Here is a 23,784-nt window from a genome sequence, read left to right on the forward strand (position 1 = left end):
GGACAAATTATGTAAGGGGTCATAGTGATAGGAGACACCAGATGTAAGGGGGCACTCTGATAGGGGCACCTGATGTAAGGGGGCACTCTAATGGGGACACTTGATGTTAGGGGGCACTCTGACAGGAATACCTGATGTAAGGTGGCATTCTGATGGGAGCACATTACTTAAGGGGGCACTCTGATGGGGACACCTGATATAAATTGTTACAAATTGTACTTTTCTCATTTTTGATAGATATACAGTGAATACATACTTTAGATTTGGACCTCGGACGGAAGAAAATTTTAGTTACCGGACCTCCTTGAATTGTAATTCAATACCCCTGCTGTAAAGCATTGCACCAGCGATCAGCAGATCACTGGTGCCATGAAGGTCTCCAGCAGACAGTCAGCTTAATCTGTATGCTCATACTGAATGAACTACTGAGCGACTGAATGAACTACCACAGCGCCGAGGTAGGTCATTGAAGCAATGGATGTCAGTACTTGTAGTTCATTAATTCACAGAACACTGTGAATTAATGACGTGGCCATGTGAGCAGAGTCTCTCTGATTTAAAAAACTGACAGCTAGAAAGAGGAACTTCCCCTTGTATTGCTAACACGGTGGGGAGGATAGGGCAGTGGCTGCCGTAGTGGGAACATGCTACATGTTCAACCCTAAAAATGGGTGGAACATGATGTAACATGTTCCCAAAGGTGAACTTAATCTTTATCACAGAGACCAGGGCTGTCTCAAAGGTTTTTTTTTCGTATACTGAACAAATCTTCTTCAACATGTTCAGCCATATAAAAATGCAATTCTGTTATTTTTTTTAGATTTGTTTCTCTCAACACTACTGGTGATGGTTACTAACCTCTACCCTTGTATGAGAGTAAACCTATTCTAAGGGATATTGCATAGATACCATTGCTGGCCTCCTCCTAAAACTCTAGTTCCTTGGCTGTTATGCTAACCCTCTGGCTTTAGTACTTTCATGGACTTGGAACTCAAACAATATCAGTTTTTTATATTGCTATTGACACCACTCAAGGTAGGGGTGAAAGCATATCCCTGTGTCCCTGAGAATGGGATGCAGCCTTGTCCTGATACCAATCCAGAGGGCTAGTAAATGTAGAGAAGAAAGGATTGCCACTACTCCTGACCAGCCCAGGTGAATAAATGTTAGGGAACAGCCTCAGCCTTCATGTCTTCACCAAACCACGCATTTCACCCTGCCGACCAGGGCTTAGTCAAAAAGGTACATTAGCAATGCTAGATTAACGTCAAAAGTCTTTATTTGCATACTGTTCTGGCTGAAAGTATTAAACCAAGGAAGCCAGGATGGCCAAGAAATTAAGATTAGCAATATGAGTCAACAATAGCCAATACCCCTCAAAGCTTTACCAAATTATTAATTCATAAAATAGATATGTCTGAAGGAGAACTTGCATAGAATAATATTGTCACCAATTGTTATATTCAGTCAAACTACAATCTCATTTTGTATATAGTGTAAATGTTGGCATGTTGGCATCATGTTGCATCAAAGCAAGAATTTCTTTAAAGCAAAGAGCCCATAGATTTACAGAAAAAGCCCATAAATTGTCAGGCACACATGGATGTGCTTAGTGTACATAAGAAGTGAATTTTGGATGCTTTTATTCAGGCATGGTCAGGTTTCTGAGTCAAAGGAATTTTGAGAAGAGGTAACGCTTTGAAGTCATAGGGCAGCTAATTCTAAGGGACATACATATATATTGAGGGGCACATGGGGTGACTTACTAGAAGAGACCAAGAATTGTTTGTATGAATAATTTTCCAGTAAGAGATCATGAAAAATAGGCTTCTGTCGGTAACTTAGTTGCTTAAAGTGCTTACAAAGCATTGCAAGCTCTAAAGTGCAAAGAAGAACCCACTAATTAAAGTGAACAGGGGAATGATGTAACCTTTTGTGTATATTTAGTGGGATGGTCTCTTGCTGAGATCTGGAACAGCAATCTGTTGCACATTGCCCACATGTTTGCAGCTTCAGCCATATGGAACTGTGCATACTGCATGTAAACGCTCAAGCAACAGAAATGAATTGTCTCTTTTCCATGGAAAAACATGTCATAATGGATGAGTCAGATCTTGTTTTAAAAACACATATTACTTTTGTGAAGCACTGCAATCATTTTATATCATATTCTTGAGAATATACAGTATATTTTCAGTAATTTGTTCTAAGAGCAGCTGAAGAATTGTATGACTGTGATTTGTTATCCCTAATTAACAGTCAGCAAGATCTGTGTTCACTATTGTTTAAAACAACTCCAGTGAGAATTTTTTTGTTTAGTTTTCAGTGGGAAAGTTGACGAAACCCGGACAAGTTTTTATTGTGGTCGGTTTCTCTAATAGAGATATTTCCCTTCACTTCCTATCAGAAGAGGAAGTGATGGTGAATTTTCTGAGTTGGGGCCCAACCTACAACAAAACATGTCTTTCAGTAAAATGTGGTAGGGTAGCGTGATCGTTACATTTCCCAGATCCCAAAGTTGGAGACCAGATTGTGGCCCACTCAGCCTCCCCTGTACAGATATTTACCTGCTCTTGGAAAATAATCTAAGCACTGGCAAACTAAGGCCCTGTACACATGATGAGAATATCAGACGAACAATCGTCCATTTTTTTTTTGCATGCTTAGTCTCATGTTGAAAGTGAAAAGGTTACTAAAGTTACGAAAATTCTTGTATGACAGATGACAGAATAAAAAATTTGAAAGTGATGTAATGTATTGTATTATAAAGTCTTTTTCTTTCCCAAATTATATCAATAAATTGAAAAAAGAATCATAGAAATATAAATAAATGTCCTCCTTATCTAAATGACCACAGGTGCAATTCCAAAAGACTATAGTCCTTTTTTTCCTTCCAAGAGAATATCTCTCTTATTTTCAATCTTCAAGTAATGTCCAAATATTCATATACCTCAAAAAAACAAAAAAGCTCAACATAGTGTGTTATCCTTATACAAAAAGGAAAATTGTGCCATTCACAGTGAGTCACATCAAACACTAAACTTGTGCATGTGAAAAAAAAAAAAAAAGAAGGAGTATATATATAAATCCTAAATTGTGAAAACACTCTATCTGTGAACACTGCAATAAACAATAGTGATCCACTCAAGTGACAAGTGCTATCGTACTCTGTGAAAAACTTAGTGTTATTATTTTAACCCACTGCACAAAACCAAACAACACTCCAACTCGTGCAGTAGTGGATAATTACCCCAATAATGTTTCAAACAGGCTTGTCAAAACACATAAGAGATGGCATCAAACTTCCGAGTCCAGATCAATCCTGGGATTCCTCCTCCACTCTCCTCATAAGTAAATTGGCAATTAGAGAAGGTACCATAGAGTATAAACAATTTATTTGGCAACTTACATTTAAAATTGCAGATATCAGCTCCCCATCATAGAGACACATCTACAGATCACATCACATAAGGGAACCACTGCATGTTCCCACTTCCAAAATGGCACTTCCGGAAAACGTCAGTGCGTCAGACGTCACGTGTGCTGACGCGTTTCGTCACTTCCTGGACTTATACGGTATGGGATATGTGTTGTAGTGGGGGGTTCTTGTGCCCGCCTGTTGTCTTCCCCCCTTCCTGTAAAGTTCTAATAGATGTGTAGTGACGTTTGAAAAAGTCCAGGAAGTGACGAAACGCGTCAGTACACGTGACATCTGACGCAATGACGTTTTCCAGAAGTGCAGCCGCGGCCATTTTGGAAGTGGGAACATGCGGTGGTTCCCTTATGTGATGTGATCTGTAGATGGTACCTTCTCTAATTGCCAAGTTACTTATGTGGATAGTGGAGGAGGAATCCCAGGATTGATCTGTACTCGGAAGTTTGATGCCATCTCTTATGTGTTTTGACAAGCCTGTTTGAAACATTATTGGGGTAATTATCCACTACTACACGAGTTGGAGTGTTGTTTGGTTTTGTGCAGTGGGTTAAAATAATAACACTAAGTTTTTCACAGAGTACGATAGCACTTGTCCCTTGAGTGGATCACTATTGTTTATTGCAGTGTTCACAGATAGAGTGTTTTCACAATTTAGGATTTATATATATGCTCTTCCTTTTTTTTTTTTTTCACATGCAAAAGTTTAGTGTTTGATGTGACTCACTGTGAATAGCACAAGGATAACACACTATGTTGAGCTTTTTTGTTTTTTTGAGGTATATGAATATTTGGACATTACTTGAAGATTGAAAATAAGAGAGGTATTCTCTTGGAAGAAAAAAGAGGACTATAGTCTTTTGGAATTGCACCTGTGGTCATTTAGATAAGGAGGACATTTATTTATATTTTTATGATTCTTTTTTCAATTTATTGATATAATTTGGGAAAGAAAAAGACTTTATAATTTTTGTTTAGCTTTCAAGGGTGAAAGTGAGTGTTTTTTCTTGGGCACATTTTAGTAATTTAGAATTAGAGTGTGCTAATTCAGCAATTTAATGTATTGTATTGTATTTCTATTGTATTTTCAGACGAAAACTGTACTGATTAAATGAAAATCATATGATCTGGTATCATATGAGAAAAATGTCGTGCTTGTCCCTTCTAATAATTATTCCAGATGAAAGCTGTGTACTAACAATCAGATTATCGTACAATCGATTCCAAAGCGGTATTTTTTGTATGATTTTCTGATCGTGTGTTCTAGACTTAAGAGTGATTATCACTGGGGAAAGCTAACTACACAGTCAACCATTTACATGCAAACAGTAATGAAAAGAAATGTATGTTACACTTGCTGCTACACCAGGCAGGAATGTAACAGTTAAATTTCAAAGCTTACTTCAAAGAGACAAAAGTTTTTTAACTTTTATTTAGAACAGTCAGAGATTTAGTTTAGTTTAATTAAGTTTAAAATTGTTTTCATAAAAAAAGAAAAACATTAGAGAAGACATTATGAAAAACAGACATAAGACAATAGTAAAATTGGTCATACCTAATTTCCCCATCACATTACGCAAAAGTGTACGTAATCTCCTTCTTCTACTTTAACTTTATTTTAAACACCAAACCCCCATCATAAAGTTATGTACTACTTTTTGATATTGTCTTTTACATGTATTTTTCAATGTCCAAATTTGGTCAATGTCCAAATGTCTCCTATTTGTTTTTGACTGTCAACTGGTTTTTTATTAATGTAATTTTGCTTGTTTAAAATTTAAAAACCATGTTATTGAGAAAAAAAGCAACAGTAAAATAGACGAGAATAAAAAAGAAAAAAACGTAATTATAGTTTGCTGGCCATTGGTTTTGCAGAGTAAGTCCAATCTAATAAAATAAAGTCACTGGGCATCAGAATTGTGATTCTCAGTATCATTGGTAGTTTTGATTTTAAAGTATACCTAAAGGCAAAAATTTTTTTTTTTGTTAAGTTTTATATAGCGTGGAGGGGCATTAGAATGATTGCTGGGTTTTTATTGCTGTCTGTGCCCCAGTTAAGGAGACTCACCCGCTCTATATGTCCTGTCTACCATTATTATTGAAAGTGAAAGTAAAAGAAAATCCCAATTTTTAGGTTGTCCCCAGAAAAGTAATAGATTGGAAATCTTCCGATGGGGAGCTTAGTTTCACTCTTTACAGAATAGCTTTGCTGAGGTCACAGGTCCTCCCTTATCCAGAGTTGTTGATTATTTGTGTTAGTGCTCTCCCAGTTCTCACATGTGCACCCCGGGTACCTCCCTGTTGGGAGTGCAGTCCTGTTGCCCCTCCGGAGGCTTGTATTCAAACGCCCCAATGGGGCGATTCACTCTACCTTGCCACATCCAAACCTGTGCACTCGAACCACCAGCTTACCTGATATTAATGCTTATTCTCGTTTTATTGTATTTTGCCTGTGAATGGCTTTCAATTTCTCTTGCATTTGACTATATTCTTGTATTTGCTCTGTAAAACTTTTCAATAAAATATCTGAACAGGAAATTTTCCAATAGGGACACTAGTTCTGGTCACCCGGGGGTCCCCAAGAAATTCCCTTAATTTGCAAGGATTTTCTTTAACTTCTTGTTTGGCTATGGGACAGAAAGTGAAGGGAAATCTCTGAAATGAGACACAAATGGTGAAAAAAATCCAAAAGGGGTTATAACCCTCTCTTATTCTATCCAAAATTTTAAAAAAAAGTTTTGCCTACAGTTTTACTTTAAATGAGAACTCTGCTGCCAGTTGCAGAGGGTGTCACAGAGCCAACCCCCATCCAAAAAAAGCCTGTGGGGTCTGTTGGCGGATGCTCTGGAGTATTTTATTTACCACCAGGGGAGGCTACAACACAATCCATACTAACTACAAAACTCTCCAACCTATAAATCTGCAGACCACAGTTATAAAGATTTCCTTATCTTAAGTTACATCACTTTATTTTTGGCAGGTACTTATACACCAATTTTTACAAATGTATTATTTCAGCAGAGCAGAGGTTAACAGTTGCAGTGGGGGTCCGCACTTAATTCTACAAACCCCAATGGGAAACAGATGAGATGTGCTGAACGTCAGTGGGATGGAGCAAGCCCTGAATGGTTTATGTCAGTGATTAGTTTGGGCATAATTATATATTTTACTTGGCGTTCTCTCAAAGAATGACCTCATCACTGGTCAGATTTAACTCTGGAACAAGAAGCATTCCTGTGTTCATTTTTTTCATCTGTAGCAATGCATCTAAGCGTTATTCCAGAATGCTGACAAATAATTATTATTGAAAGGGTATAGGAGGGGACTCTGAAATCAATAACAAAGGATATAGAAATAAAGAAAGTCTCCAAAAATGAATATTACAAAACATTATCACAAACACTGCATGCATCGCTATGTCAGCACTATATGGAAAAGTGCTTAGAGCTACATGATGAATTAAACTATTTATAGAGGAACATCATCCCCAAGCTATTTTTTTCTTTCTCCTCTTAACAATTTACTGGGTTATCCTCAAACACTTACTCATGCCCAGCAAATCCAGCATTGTCCTGCTTGTAAGCTGCAGCTCCAGAGCTGTATGCCAGGTCCTGTGCCACCATCTTTTCATCTTACATCATTGGGAGCCAGCTGTCTTCTCTGGATTTTTGCAGCCAGACCCCTAATGACACTCTGTGGTGCATGCACTGTGTGTTTTAGATTTATTGCATGGCATAACTATCCCAGAAGACTTTGGACATCTTTCATGTTCTTTTTACTTGAGTACTGCTTAGACCTGAAGAAGGGGACATTCCCCGAAAGCTTGTCCTCAAAATTGTATGTTAGTGCAAATAAAAAAAGTATCACGGACAGTACTCAATTGTTCATGTTTCTTTTTACCAATTCCTTTTGTTGTCTATATCAGGGTATTCAGTATATCATATAAAAGAGCAATTGGGAACGCAGACTCTGGCTGATAAAAAGAATACAGTATATTAAAAAACCTGACGTTCTTTTTTCTAATTTCTATTGTTTCTTTTTGCCATAACTGATCAGATCTTCAAATATCCTGATAGGCTGCAGTGGGTTACACAAAAAGACTTTGGTGGCAAACAGAAATGTGAATGTCTTTCCATGATCATATTTACTATGTGATTACAGATTTTTTTTTATATTTCTTGACATTTGACATTTGTCTCCTGTGTGCAGCCAATTTTCTCTTTTCCCACTGCAGTAAATAAACATATTTAGGCTGTGTTTTGCAGTTATCCTTTACTGACCTAGATGATCTGGCAAGTTTTGTTGCAAATTAACACCAGAGTAGAGATGGATTAATAATGTAGATTTCAAAACATTACTCCAAGCTGGCAATAATACAATAATTAATATATATTTTATTATACTTTTCTGTTTTATTTAAAGCATCAGTCCACAAAAAACTTGGCCACTTGACTCATTGGCCGCTTTATTAGGTACACCTTGCTAGTGCCACCACTAGCCTGAACCGTTGATACAAGGCAGGATGGATCCAAGCTTTCATGTTGTTTACGCCAAATTCTGACCCTACCATCTGAATATTGTGGCAACCAATCTGCCCTTTCTCCTCTGACCTCTGACATCAACAAGGCATTTTCACCCATGCAACTGCCGCTCACTGGATATTTTCTCTCATTCGGACCATTTCCTGTAAACCCTGGAGATGGTTGTGTGTAAAAATCCCAGTAGATGGATGAGCAGTTTTTTAAATACTCAGACCAGTCCATCTAGCACTAACAGCCATGCCACATTAAAAGTCACTTAAATTCCCTTTCTTCCCCATTCCGCTGCTGGGTTTGATCTTCAGCAAGTCGTCTTCACCACGTCTACATGCTTAATAGCAATGAGTTGCTGCCATGTGATTGGCTGATTAGTAATTTGTGTTACCAAGCAATTGAACAGGTGCATCTAATAAAGTGGCCAGTGAGTGTATTTTAGTCATAGCAGGACTCCAATAGGTTTACTCGAAAACTGGGTTATTTTATCTCTTGAGGACTACAGTGGTAAGATCTCCCAGTAAGAGTTCCTGACTCTGTACATTGAATTCAATTCCTCCTACCAGGGGCAGACTGACCATTCGAGCACTCGGGCACTGTCCGAGGGCCTGGGGTCAGTAGGGGGCCCCATGAAATGCCCCTGGTACCTTTTTATATGCTTTTTTGAGTGTGCTTTGAGTGTGGGCAAGGACACAGGGGCCCCATGATCCCCGATTGCCCGGGTGCCCCATGAGTTGTCAGTCCGTCTCTGCCTCCTACAGCTAATGATGAGTCTATGAAGATCTATTTATTCAGCAGTTTGGCATATCCAAGTCACAGGATGGATCTGGACCCACCTTACTAGTCCATTTCCATATCCCGCAATCCATTTTTAATGTGGGTTTCTGTTCCACCTAAAGTCCACTTTGAGCACCTCATGTTCAGTACCTAGTGGGAAGATTTACTAAAATTGGAGCACTGAGAATCTGGTGCAGCTTTTTCAACTAAGCTTTGACAATAAAACCTGGAAGCTGATCGGTTTCTCTGCAGAGCTGCACCAGATTTTGCACTCTTCAGTTATAGTAAATGATACCCAGTATGTCCAATCCCAATCAATACAGTTTTAATAAAGTTCAACTCATTTTATTTCAGTCTTTTACTGTAATTTGAGCTGTATCATAAATTATAAAGCCAATATTTAGATTTAATCTACCGGTTTTACTTATTAACCACTTCCCATCCGGCCCATGTATGTAAAGAAGGGAGCAGTGCAGGGGTGGGTGGCTGTTTATAAATGGCCTCCCCATCCTCTGCTTGTGCATGCTCCCTGGGAGCGTGCAGCACCGCGATCCGGTGCCCGCTGTATCCTCTGGACACAGTGGAACACCAATCGTTGTACGGGACTTCTGTGTGAGGTCCCGATCATGTGATCATTGACTAGCCAATCAGTGATCACATGAAGAGTAGTAAGCAAGATGTCACCTCTGACATCATTGCTTACTACATGTGAAATCTGTGATTGATCACAGAGGTCACATGGTACAAGGCTATTCACAACAGCCTTGTAACATGTGACAAGCTGTGACCAATCACAAATCACACAGTATTTCTCAATGGCTGCAAGAATGCAGCCAGAGAGAAGGAGAAATGATTGCTTTTACAGCCTTTATGGGTGTAAAAGCAATCAGTGTAAAAAAAAAAAATTTTCATCACCCCCCGCAAGTAGTACAGTGTCACCATGGTGACACTGTACTGCTAGGGTGACAGTATGTAAAAAAAAACAAAAAACATAAATTATAATATAAAAAAATAAAATAAAAATGTAAAAAAAAAATTTTTAAATTATAATTTTTGGCTATAAACTAATTTGAGTTTTTTTTTTTTTTACTAAAAATATAACTGAATACATTTTGGCCAAGATTTATGAAGAAAGATTATTTATTTTCCAAATTTTTTTCAAAGTTTTTGGACTTTTTCATTTATATAACAACAAAAAAATAAAAATCCCAGTGGTGAATAAATACCACCAAAATAAAGCTTTATCTGTCTCAAAAAAATGCTAAATTCTTATGGGTACAGTTTTGCATGACCGCGCAATTGTCATTCAAAGTGGGAAAATTGGCCTGGACAGGAAGGGGGTAAAAGTGTCCGGACTTAAAGTGGTTAATGGTCTATCTGTTGGTCAGATCTGTATTGCCCCAATTATGTTTATATTTGGTTTTATTTTTCTATTGCATTTGTTCCCACTGTTCATTACCCCAGTAACCTTACTTGGAGGTAATGCTACAGTTTAATGCAGAATACCAGCCAACATGAACACAGAAAGCACCAGCAATGGGATTGATTTGTTAAAACTGGAGAGTACAAACTCTGGTGCAGCTCTGCATAGAAACAGATCAGCTTGCAGTTTTTTTGTCAAAGCTTAATTGAACAAGCTGACTGGCTACCATGCACAGCTGCACCAGATTTTGCACTCTTCACTTTACTAAATCAATCCCAATATGTTGCAAATACAGGTGCCGAAGGAGCCTTTTTCTCTGCCAAAACATCAGATCATTAGCAACAATAATATGATTTTTAAGATAGATGAACCCCAAGAATCATATGCACTGGTTGTATGTCTACAATATGTGGGTGTATGCCAATGCAACTGCTCATTGAGCTTTTTCCCTCTGCCACACCACCAGGTTACCCCATTTACTCAAATTGGCCTACTTACATTACTAGCAAGAATACCATGATATTTAAGATACGTAGATGATTCTCCCTGTGTGTCCTAATAGGGCCTCCCATGTCATTGGGCCCCCAGGAACAGTATATACCTGTCATATGTCTACTCTGGCCATACGTCAGTGTGTGCAAATCCAGCTGCTGATTGGGCTTTTGCTCTCTTCCACACCAAAAGGTTCCATATCCCATTCATTCAAGCTGACCGGCTTACATTGCTAGCAAGAATACTATGATTTGTAATATAGGTGACTCTCCCTGTGATTCCTAATAGGGTCTCCCATATCAGTTAAAATTGTGCACCCTCGTGGAATGACGGCGCTTTAAATATTTTTACATGTTACCTGTTTAGAGTTACAGAGGAAGTCTAGCACTACAATTATTTCTCACGCTCCAACGTTCAAGGCGATACCTCACATGTTTGCTGTGAACGCCGTTTACAAATGCGTGCATGATTTACATATGTGTTCACTTCTGTACATAAGCATGGAGGGATGTGAGCTGTTTAAAATTTTTATATTTTTTAATTCATTTTTTTTACACTGTCCCTTTATTATTTTTTTAACACTTTTATTCCTATTACAAGGCATGTAAACATTCCTTAACCACTTGACAACCTCGCTATAGTCAAATTATGGCTACAGCACGGTTGTCCAGTTCTGGGAGGGCATATATAATGCGGCGTGCACTCAGCAATCTCCATGACCGCTGTGTCCTACAGACACAGCTGATCACGTGATGTGGTAAAAGGCCAATCACAGCGGCCTTTTACCACATGATCAGCTGTGTCCAATGACACAGCAGATCAACGGGTAAATGCAGTTGCCAGTTATCGGCTGCACTTTCCTCACACTGTCACAGTGTGAGGAAAGTACTGCCGATAACCGGCAATTGTCAAAACAGATTGGCACTGATCATCAGTGCCCTGATGATCAGTGCCCTGATGATCAGTGCCCAACAGTGCCACCCACCAGTGCCACCCACCTGTGCCCAGCAGTGCCACCCACAAGTGCCAAGCAGTGCCACCCACCTGTGCCCATCAGTGCCGCCCCAGCAGTGCCCCTCATCAGTGCTGCCCAGCAATGCCACCCACCTGTGCCCAGCAGTGCCCCCCAGCAGTGCTGCCCAGCAGTGCCACCCAGATGTGCCACCAGTCAGTGCCCAGCAGTGCCACCAGTCCACCAGTCAGTGCCACCCATCAGTGCCCATCAGTGCTGCCCATCAGTGCCGCCTATCAGTGCTGCCTATCAGTGCCCATCATTGCTGCATATCAGTGCAGCATCATCAGTGACAGCTCATCAGTGCTGCCTATCAGTGCCCATCAGTGCTGCCTATCCATGCCACCTCATCAGTGCCGCCTATCAGTGTCCATCAGTGATGCCTATTAGTGCAATCATATCAATGCACATCAGTGAAGGAGAAAAATTACCTGTTTGCAAAATTTTAGAAATAGAAACAAAGAAAAACTTTTTTTTTCTTCAAATTTTTTTGCTCAATTGTTGCTTATAGCTCAAAACAATAAAACACCCAGTGGCAATTAAATACCACCAAAAGAAATCTCTGTTTGTGTGAAAACAATTATGAAAATTTCATATGGGTACAGTATTGCATGACTGCGCAATTGTCATTCAAAGTGCAACAGTGCTGAAAGCTGAAAATTGGCCTGGGCAGGACGGGGGTAGCTCAAAGCATTTAAAATAGAACTAAAGGCCTTTTTTTCATTTTGGATAGAATAAGGGAGACTTATGTCCCTTAGATATAGGAAGTGAAAGGAAATCCCTCCAAATTGAGGGAAGCCCCGATTGTCACCAGGGTCCCCATTGGAAGATTTTCTCTCTATTTCTGTTCTGCTGACAATCTGAAATTTGGGGCTTTCTTTCGGGTTCATTCTCAGTAAGAACAGTAAACACGTTAAACCAAAACTTTTTTGTGGTTTAGTATTCAATGGTGTAAGGAAGGATTAGAAATCCTGTCTAGTTTTTACTGGTGTCTGAGGCTCTGTTGACCCTCACTTTCTGTCCTGCTGACCAGACAGACAAGAAGTGGGGAAAAATCTGCATCAGGGATACAGAGAGAAATACAATCTAACAGGGGTTATAGCTTTCCCCAATTTTACTAAAAAAAAATCACTTTTGTTTCTGTCTGTGTTGTTTCAGGAGTGTTCCCCTTTACCTCTGTCTGGTAAAAGGTTGTCAGCAGGACAGGAAGTGAGGGTAAATCTCTCTAACAGAGCCCTGGATAGTAGTAAAGCCCTGACACAATTCCCTGCTCTATCCAAAACTAGAAAAACAGTTCTTGGCGTGACACTCACTTAAACACTTCAGCACAAATGCAGTAAAGTTTCCAGCTAACTGCCTGGACTTCAGTTTGGGAATAACTTTCCTTATATGCTACTCCCCCTTTGGAATCTAAAATAACTTTCTAGAAGTCTTTTATTAGTTGAGGTGCCCAGAGAACCACAATATTGCGAGATGGGACTCTTTTGGCAGGAAATAACAATAGGGACCACCTTATAGCTAGTTTGACATCATCTCACAAAGTCAGTTCTAATATACATCCCTGCTAAACCCAAACCAGTGTGCCTTTAAATAATCTTGAGCAGAGTAATTGAATGCATAGGGACCTACGTAACTGCGGGATTGGGAGAAGATTACATTTCACATCTTGGATCCATTCTCTTTAAGTAACCGGAATGGTTTAAGCATCCAGAGATGGTCTCCTCTGTTTACAAACTCTGTCTCTAATTTGTGTGGGAGGCTGAGAAGAATTAGCATTTAATCTGATGGATATACACGGTATTTTATATCCTGCTAAGATTATCAGGATTAGTATCATACAGAAAAATATCTACAGTTCATGATCGGAAGCAGTCAGTGTCACTGATTGGAAATATTTTATTACTTGTGAGCCTATTAAACAGAAGTCTGTCTAAGTGCCTTTTCATTCCACTAGATGGCAGTGCCAGTAAAAGTTGGCAACTCCCACACTTTCATGTCTTGTATCAATCAATGGAAAGTTCATTGAAATCACTTTCTGGCTGCATTCACACTTGAGTGTTTTGGAACTTGAAGCTCCAAAAAAGCTCAAACTTAAAAAAAAACAATTGTTCTCTACGGTGCCTGTTCACACTTTTTTGCATCAACAGGCACCATAGAGAACATTTGATTTTTTAAGTTTGGCCTTTTTTGGAGCTTCAAGCCACAAAGCACTCAAGTTTGAATGCAGCCTCAAGGTCAGGAAGGACAAATAATTGGTAGACGTGTTGATGCTGCATTGCATCTTCCATGGTTATCAGCCAACTTTTGTTCCTTCCAGAGCTCTATCACTTCTGTAATATTTTTCGACATCGTTGCCCAATAGTTTACATCGGGTAAATTACAAATAAATAAGTAAAAGCATATTTAATGTGGACCTTCACCCTAAACAAACTTTAATTCTGTCATGCCTCCTCACCGCTCTCGCTCTCTCTCATTTTGATATTGATTCGATTTTTTTTTATTATTTAAAAGATTTTTTATGCTGCAAAGCATTTTTCGGTTAGGCAAGAATAACTTTTGGGACCCCTTGCCCACCCTTTCTAGGGCTGCTGTGCACACTCAGGTTCCCGCACATGCACGGCTTTCCCTGTGCACGCTAAGACGGCTGTTATGGATGTTTGCAATATTTGCGTATGCTTAGGAAATCTCCTGGGCATGTACTGAGCCCCACCAGGACATCTGCTCAATAATAATGAAAATGTGGGTGCTATGGGGCCAGAAAAAAATGAAAGGTGTCTGATGTTCCTCCTTAACACATAATGCAAGAAGCATTGCTGCACTGTAGACAAATGCAGCAAAGCAAATGTTCATTCTAGGAAGCATAAGGACAACCTGAGCATTCATACAGTTATTTAAAGCCCAACTCAAGCGAAAACATTTTTTTTTTTAGTTTAATGAAGAGTTAGACTACATTTTAATACGATCCATATACCCAGTTGGTAAAATTCACCTCAATTTCTTTAAAATTCTTAGGTCTCATGTACAATGGGCATAAACAACTCTACATATAGGGAGGTTTGACTTTATGTCGGCCTCTAAAAGACTCCATGGGGTTTATTTACTATAGCTGGTTCACTCAGAATCTTGTGCATTTCAATCAGCTTACAAATGTTATTGCTAAAGCTTAATTGAACAAGCTGAGGTTAGAAGCTGATTGGCTACCATGCACAGCTTCACTAGATTCTGAGTGCACCAGTTTTAGTAAATAAACCCCTATGTTAGCCTATGTGCCCATGCACACATAAGTATTTACAGTCATATTAGAGGCGTATTAGAAAAAAAGTGTTAAATGTTCACTCAATCGAATGGCCAGAATAAATTAATATTCTGGCCAATGGAATGCATGAACGCTCAAACCCTTGTCATGCCTAAATGAGGCTTTAGGCACTTTAAGCTGCTTTATTCCTGCCAGGAGGAAAGGCGGTTAGAGATGCTGGGCCCAGTGTGCATGAGGCCTTAAACATTCTGTCTTCTTTTCTTTTTTGTCAAATGTTAGACTAACCTTTTTCAGGATTTGATTGCTATCTATGTCCCATGAGAGAGATCTCCTCTCAATTCCTTTCCAGGTGATGAGTGACAGATCAGAAAGAGAAGAGAGATCCTCCTAATGGGACACAGACAGACTTTAACTTCTGACAAAAATGTCTCCAATGAGGACATTTTTATTTGCGAAATCACACCCTTTAGCAAAGAAATGACCTAGCTGAGCGGTAAGGGTCAGATTTCAGATGTTTCCCACTAGGACAATGATAATATACTATCAAAATGATCAGAGACATACAAACATGTAAAATGTGATAATATGATAAAATGTTTGGCTGCCTTCTGTAAAAAGCTGCTACTTTCAGCATGGATCTATAGGGACTTTCCTCCAGTGCAGGCCTTTAGACAGTTTTCATCTAGGACGATGTCTTGACTACATTGTTTTCTTAATGAAAAAGATTAAACAATGTAGATAGAGAAAGCCTTCATGAAAGAAGCAATTATAAGAAATTCAAATAAAGTTCTGAAAGGACTTCAGATTACCATGAGGCAGGCCAGTGATATATTCTTAAGCCCTGGTTCCCACCAGTGTGACTTGTCATGAGACTTGACGGTTCAAAGTTGCATCCCATTTGCGGCAATAGAACTCTTCAAATCGGTATGACTCAAGTCGCTGCGATTTTGCAAAAAGATTCCTGTACTATTTCAGTGCAACTTCATTGCGACTTGCATTGACATCTGTTAAATGAAGTTGCACAGAGTATCACTAAGCCGCAATGACATTGCACTGAACAGTTGACTTTGAGTGACTTCAAAGCCTCACTGGTGTGAAGCAAGGCTTAATGGGCTGTGTAGAGAATAAAAAGGGTTAAAAGCGTAACTAAACCCCCCTCTCCTTTACAGTCAAGGAAGCTGCCATCTTGGTGTCTGTTTAATCTGCAGTTGTTATGGTGCTGCACACAAGGCTGCTGTTAGAAATCACAGGGCCCCATACAGCCAACCTGACAGGGCCTCCTTCCTCAACACAAAAAACACAATTTACTATGCTTCAATTATGAATGAACACAGTGAGCGATGTGTATCGATCATTCATTGTGTTCATACAGGAAAGGAAGGGGCTGGTAACTGGACCCGTCCTCCATTCTCCATCCTGAAGGATCCTATTGCAGCTGGCACTGTGCTTGCAGCTGCTGGTGGAAAGGAGAGGAGGGAATCCAGCAGCATTGTAAGGGTGGGGGGCCTAGGCAGCAGGGGAAAGGTATTGTGCACAGGGAGAGTGATGAATGTGGTGGTGGTGGTGGGGGGGGGGGTTGGGCAATTACTGGACTGGATCCCCTGTATGGCTCTCTCTACTGCAGCTGAAAGCCATTTACTGGACTGGATCCCCTGTATGGCTCTCTCTACTGCAGCTGAAAGCCAGCGGGATAGGAGAAGAAGCTGGCTATCAGCTGGCTCTAATTGCCCCCTGCTGTGCTGATCACCCTCCCTGCCCACATCCTCTTCACCCAGATGCCTGAGCCCCCCTGCTGGCCTGGGTCCCGTACAGTAGGACTGGTGGTACCCCCTTATCCACAGCCCTGGCTGTACATGCGATCAGTTATGACACCACCCATTTGATGGCTTGACAGTTCAGTGAAGAGCACAAACAAATGTGACAGTTATCATTCCTGGTATGCCTTCGATGTAACTGTTTTGGGAAACAGTTACACCAATGGGTTTAATTGCGCTTTAATTAAACAGAACTAAACCCATCAATTTGAATGTTTCCTGAAACAGTTAAATTAGAGCATGCCATAAACAACTGTCACATTTTTTGTAGTCTCAACCAAACTGGCAAATCATCAAATGTCTGGTTACATAAATGATCACCTGTGCAACATCGTGGCAACTGTAGATCAGCAGATGCCAAGATGGCAGCTTCCTTGTCTGTAAAGTAGAGGAGGGTTTAGCTTCACTTTAAAGGGTACACCTTTAGCAAAAAACTGGCTATGCAGATAAGAGGTGTCTGTAGATAAAAACAAAATGTGCAGCTTAGGTCTGTGCCATTTACTGTATGTACCTCAAGCCTGACTGGGAAATTCCTACTAGGAAATTGCTAAGGGAGGCCAAACTATTACTCTTCACCTTCAACATCACAAGAGTGAGCTCTTAAAGTGGAACTTTAGATAAAAATTAAAAATGGGCGGACAGGCAGGATTTTTAATGCAGAAGAGACATGCTTTGTCTGTTCTTCATTAAAGCTACCCACCTATCTGTCCACCCTTGTACAGTGAGCCGTGCAGAGGCAGCTCACTGTACGAATTCGGCAATGCCAAATTTGGAGGAACTCCCGCGCATGTGCGAGAGTGATGTCATCCCTGCCCGGCCAATGATAGTGGCAGACCCAGAAGCCCGAAGATGTCAACAGCTAGGCGGGGAGCACTGGGACAGTGCATCGTGGGATTGGAAGTGAGTATAGTTCCGCTTTAAATTCTGAGCTCAGAGCTACTAAATCAGGGGAGAGAAAGTGCATGTGAGGTGGTTTGAGCTTTCTCCTTTGATGGTGAAGGTAAACAGTAGTAGTTGGGCCTTTCTTAGTAACATCCTAGCAACATCCTGGGAATTTTCCAGTCAATCTTCATGAGGTACATAAAGAGCCTGCACCTATAGCAGGGGCATTATTTAATTTTGGTGAAAGCTGCACAGCCTGTTTTATCCACAGATGTCCCTTATGTGTACAGGCAGGTTTAGGTAAAGGTGATCCAACCCTTTAAGGTTTACTTTGTTCCTGATCCTGGCTCTCAATTGCTATTCTAGTCTGCACCTGGTAAATTCTTAGGTGTGTACTGAGGACAGCCGGCTGCCTTTAGTGCTGTCAATAGAAGTTATTCATCAAGCCTTAGCAGGTCCCCCAGTGAATCCGGTCGTGACTTCATTAACATTGGCTGCTCGCTCCAGCCTTGAAAAAGGTAGAGGCTCTTTTCCCCCAAAAGGTGTTGGCTGTATCAGGGGCGGACTGACAACTCATGGGGCCCCTGGGCAATAGGGGATCATGGGGCCCCTGTGTCCTTGCCCACACTCAAAGCACACCCAAAAAAGCCTATAAAAAGGTACGAGGGGCATTTCATGGGGCCCCCTACTGACCCTAGGCCCTCGGGCAGTGCCCGAGTGCTTGAATGGTCAGTCCGCCCCTGGGCTGCATTTAATGCTCTTAGCCATTAAATATTTTAAAAAAATCTCTAAAAAGTGAGACAAACTTTTTTACCAGGCACTCCTCAGTACACACCTAAGAATTTACCATCTGGCGAGTCACTATCACAAAGGTAGCAGGCTAGGACCAGAAAAGGGTCCACTTATACTACGTATTGATCTCAATCACTGATCTGCTTCCTTGAAAAAAAATCACTTTAAGGTAGATCCATTGAAATCAACTTTTATTTCTAGCAATCTAGCACTATCACACACAATTCTCCAGTCGGTGGCTACTTTACTATTAGCATTAGTTAAACCCCAATTTTACCACTCATCAATATACTAATGCTTGCTTAGTATAGAACAGGTTTGGAAGCTTAGCCCTGAGCTTGTATTGTGGACAAGTGGCAAGATTAATCTCTTTTAGCACAGTAGAATGCTGTGAAATAAAGCCAGGACAATCATTATCAGAAAATAAATTGTATCAGTAGAAGGCTGACTCATGATCCTTTGATCTTGAAAGTGAGGTTGAAATAAAACAATAGCAACAAAGCACTTGCAGACACACAGTCTCTCAACACAGCACTGCTAAAACCGCCATGGGACAGAAATTCTATGATATCTTCCATGAGCACAGCTGGCAGATCACTGCAGCAGGAATACAGGCAAACTCAGCTGTAAGAGGGGAAAACAGCTGTCTCAGCTAATTCTTTCATGCCTTTGGCTACATGAGCTCCGTTAGCACTGATCCAGAGGAATCTATGCGTTTCAAGGAGAAGCTTTTGAGCCTAGCACTGGATGGATTATGAAAGTGCTATAAATATACTTTTCTGTGGATGGAGTTTGCAGCATGAACAGAAATTTAATCTTGATACATTAACTTTCCTATGTAAGGCTAGGTTCACACTGCTGCACTTTGGTAATGCATGCACTTTCTTTCTTTTCTTCTTTTTTGTAATATGCATTGTGGCAGCCTATTAATTTAAATAGGCAGCTTACTCCCAACCATGGCACCAGCTGCCTAGAGTTTGCATGTTCTGCCTGCATGGGTTTCCTCCGGGTACTCCGGTTTCCTCCCACACTCCAAAGACATGCTGGTAGCTTAATTGGATCTTGTCTAAATTGGCCCTAGTATATGTATGTAAGTTAGGGACCTTAGATTGTATGCCCCTTGAGGGTTAGGGACTGATGGGAATGTACAATATATATGTAAAGCGCTGCGTAAAATTGACAGTGCTATATAAGTAAATGAAATAAATAAATAAAAAAATACTGCAAAATATTGCGCAAAAAAAGTGCATACACTTTATTTTATAATGCAATGTTTATAGTAGTGCATTACTGTGCATTGTGGTGCACTGCAGCACATTTACATTAGCAAGGTGCATTAGGGCACCATTAAGCATGAATGGCACTGCAGCGGACCAACAAGTAAAACATGTGCAGCAGTGGGAACCAAGCCTATGACTGGTCTTAAGCTGCCAAAATTCTGGTTGCAGTTTTGAGGCCTTGTTGAAGTAATAATGTAGAATGCTGAAAAGCTTTTTTTTTCTTAACATTTACTTGTGTTGTGCATAAGGGAAGCATTTTTGCATGTGAATCATAGAAGTCAGAAGTGAAAGTTGTAGCAAGCACTTGACAATTACTTTAACATGAAATTGTGGACAATACCACAAAAAGCCCTCAATGACCTCTGCAGCTGCAGTCATTGTGGAGCAACTCAGCCTCAAAATTCACAGCACAAGTAATGAAGTTCAAGTGTTTCTCTTAGCAACTGAGCTTCCCCTGCTCCACCCTACCATAGCTACTGCTCTGTACTTATATAAAAAATTAAAAGACTGGAAGACTGTGGAGTTTCCTGTTAGAAGGGGGAGCGGATTCAACAGAGTTATTGAGAGTGGGACTTAAACAACTGCTGTAGTGAAATTTGAAGATGAATCATCCCATGATATCTGAAGGCAGCTATAGATGTCACAGAAGGCTTTTTTCAAAACTCAATTAATGTTTGTTAAAAATATTGAAATATCTGAATGTCCAAAGTTTGGATAAAAGTTCACCTTAAGGACCAGAAGATCTTGTAGTCTACTGACAGAGTTACGGATAATATATGCAAACATATATGTTAAAGTGACAGAGGTTTGTAAAAATAAAGATGGGTGGGATAAACCTGACAGCAGAAGCTGATTTATGTTGGGATGGAATGATCTCCTGCACCCACCACAGGATGAATGAAGAATTACTGCATTGATGTTAGGAAAATGGATGAAGGATATGGGTTGGAAAACCTGGCCCTTTCAATTTTGATGATCTAGACTTAAAAGACAAGAGCCCAGGATAAACTGTGTGAAATCTTGGAGTCTTGCTAGGCCTTGGGTGGTCAGCAGAGGTGTCAACAGCATGAAGTGCATTGACTGTTGAGATCTTTGCTTATCCTGACATGACACTAAAAAGGATGTGCTTAATGGCTGCATGCACAGGTATAGTTGTCTGAATAATGTTTACACTTCCTGTAGCTACAACCTTTAGAGAATAATCAATGGCCTGTTTCTGAAACAAATGGGGCTACAACCAGACAGATCTTTTATAAAAACAACAATCTTGCATGATTAAGATCTGTTCAATGATCATGAAGGAACATGTACTTGTGCAACAATCATATGTGACTAAGTATGCACTGATTGAATGGTTCAGTCTACTTTCCATTGCAGGTTCAAATATTTTATTCCTGATATATAAGTCAGGTTGATTCCTGGACTTAGCATAAATGATTGTCCAAAGAAAAAGCCTATACCTTTTAGGTGTTGAAGCCAGTTCAGGTCTACAACCTGCTTTTTGGGAAGAGTAAGCAATTTTTACTTAACCACCTCTGTGTGGAAGGAATGCATTCAAAAACAAAAAGACTTATGACTTAATGACGATATTACTAGACTAATCATGGTCAATTAGCCTCATATAAACAGAAGCTGGCTGTTTCCAGGAGCAGAAGACTGAATTTGATACCTGGAATTTGCATTACCAGTCTACTAATTTTTAACAATCAAGGGTAACGTACACTAGGAAGGCACCACTCAATTTAGTATGCAGGTCTGTTTAATTAAGTATAACTGTCCTCCATAGATTTATAGGCAGCCATACAGTCTGGACCATGTAATAAAAATAATGTAGCAATCAAAAAGGTGAAAGCTGAGGGACTGCTCTGGGTTACTGTACCTTTTTTTACAACCTTTTTCAATAATCCAGTATGAATGTAAAATTGCCATAAGCTGTCTGCCAGCCAGTACAGATGTTTTATTTCTTCTTTTGTGAGCTAGGTCTGGATTCACATACTAGTGTAGTGTCAAATCCAAGCTCTTTGCTCCTCTTTATGTACACAACCTACCCTGTTGTTCTTTTTGAGGCTGTTACTTTTAAAGAGCTTAGCAAAGTGTGGAGAGAAAGTTAGTCTGTTTTATTTAAGCGTCACCTATTCAGATGTGACTTACGTATATTGTTTTTTCTATGCACACATCTGTATGCCATTTGTAACTTGTGCATCTGAGTTTGCAGGCAGCTTCCTACTGAATATGTGGCTGACAGCGCTCAGCTTTGTGATCCCTCATCTATGAAGGCAACTGCTCCAGACAACTTACATATTGGTTCATTAAAGCAGGTGGCTTGGCTTGCCATAAAAAGAACTGCAAAACTTGTGACACCTACTCACTAGTCTGAAAAACCCATTGTTCTGTGACCTTTGAGTTGATTTGTATGCTCATACAGACCAAATCAGACTTAAGTAGAACATTATGTCAAAACAGATATTTTATAAAGTCAAGGAGGTTTCTTCAGTAATGCAATCATGCACAAAGAGTAGCAGTGTGCAGTAACCCATAGTAGCTAATCAGAAAGCAGCCTTAGATGGTCTATTGTAGACTACAGCAAGCTGAGTTCTAACCAATTGCTATGGCTTACTGATTACCATTGTTCTTAACTCTGGCGAAAATCTTTCAGATGCATAGTGGTTGGTCACTGAAAATATCTCCACTGCCAACATCAGGTTAAAGTTTACCTAGGGATTTGTACAGCAGACTTGCTTTGGCTGCTGGTTTTGGGCCAGCTGCTGAAATGCATCAGTAAGCTATCAAAATGTAGGTCATGCAGCTGAGGACATGATTACAGTGTATTCAGTCTGAGCAAATTAAATATCCCTTATCATTCTTTGGACAACAATCATTCAGTTAGACCTTGATTTAGCTATAAAAAAAACTAAAGGTAATCCAGTAGTTCATCTTTTTGCTCATCATGATATATAAGTAACTTGATCAAGATGTAAATTAGCTCTGGAATGTGCCAGGTTTAGTTCTGCACTTACTTGTCTAATACGAAGTACAGGTCAAAGCCACCATAGCAGGCGGGTCTTCCATTAGGTGCAATCTCACCTTGACCATTGCAGACCAGAAGAAATGCAGTGAAGAAGAAAAAGACTTTTAAACCCACTTTGAAGACACCAAATTCAAGCATGGCCATTCCAAGCTTTAAGAAACCAGCAGGAAACTTTTCTCTTGAAAATGTGAAATCCACTCTGAAGAATTCAAGCTGCACTCCACTTTTGGGATTGACTTTCAGAGCTTCTTCTCCAGAGCTTCTCCAGAACTTTAGGGTTTGTGTGGCTTCCCCCTCTTATCTCAGTCTTCCTCTTCTTGTCAAGAGTTTGCATTACATTAACATGCAGCTCAGAGGAGGCACTGCTGTGCTCACTTTATTGGGATGCAAAACTTCTTCACAAACTTGCTTTGTCTAAACCTGCAGAGAAGCTTTTCTTTTTCTTTTTTTTTTTTGTTAGATGTGGGAGCAAAGAATGAACACAGCACAAATCCTGACATCTTGTGCCTATTGTGTAGAATGCAGGCATGTTGAATGAAGCAGCAACTCATACTTAAAATTATATATTTAACAATAATAATTCTATTCATATGCCATTTGAGAAGAGTCAGGCATACAGCAAAAGTGGCAGTTTTCAATGTAACTGAAATTAGCTTAGAAATTGAATAGGAACATTTTTGTAAAGTGGTAGTAAACTTTATTTTTATACTTTTATCTACAGGTAAGCTTATAATAAAGCTTACCTGTACAGTGGATTTAAAAAGTCTACACACCCTTGTTAAAATGCCAGGTTTCTATGATTTAAAAAAAATGAGACAAAGATAAATCTTTTTCCACCTTTAATGTAACCTATAAACTGTACAACTCAGTTGAACAACAAACTGAAATCTTTTAGGTGGAGGGAAGTAAAAATAAAAAACTAAAATAATATGGTTGCATAAGTGTGCACACCCTTAAACTAATACTTTCTTGAAGCACCTTTTGATTTTATTACAGCACTCAGTCATTTTGGGTATGAGTTTATCAGTATGGCACATCTTGACTTGGCAATATTTGCCCAATC

At 39.8% G+C, this 23,784-nt stretch overlaps 1 protein-coding gene across 1 annotated transcript in view; it reads right to left on the reverse strand.

Annotated features, from left to right (window-relative positions):
• ANTXR1 (ANTXR cell adhesion molecule 1) overlaps positions 1 to 23,107 on the reverse strand; it is a 279,215-nt gene extending 256,108 nt beyond the window's left edge. Inside the window, exon 1 of the mRNA XM_089687210.1 lies at positions 22,711 to 23,107. Coding sequence (XP_089543336.1) covers positions 22,711 to 22,865 — 155 coding nt within the window. The 5' untranslated portion in view covers positions 22,866 to 23,107. The remainder of the gene's footprint in view (positions 1 to 22,710) is intronic.
• Positions 23,108 to 23,784: the final 677 nt, after the last annotated feature.

The sequence above is a fragment of the Staurois parvus genome, unplaced genomic scaffold, assembly GCF_062004578.1.
Source record: "Staurois parvus isolate SC_StPar_1 unplaced genomic scaffold, SC_StPar_1.0 ptg000420l, whole genome shotgun sequence".
NCBI classification, from domain to species: domain Eukaryota; kingdom Metazoa; phylum Chordata; class Amphibia; order Anura; family Ranidae; genus Staurois; species Staurois parvus.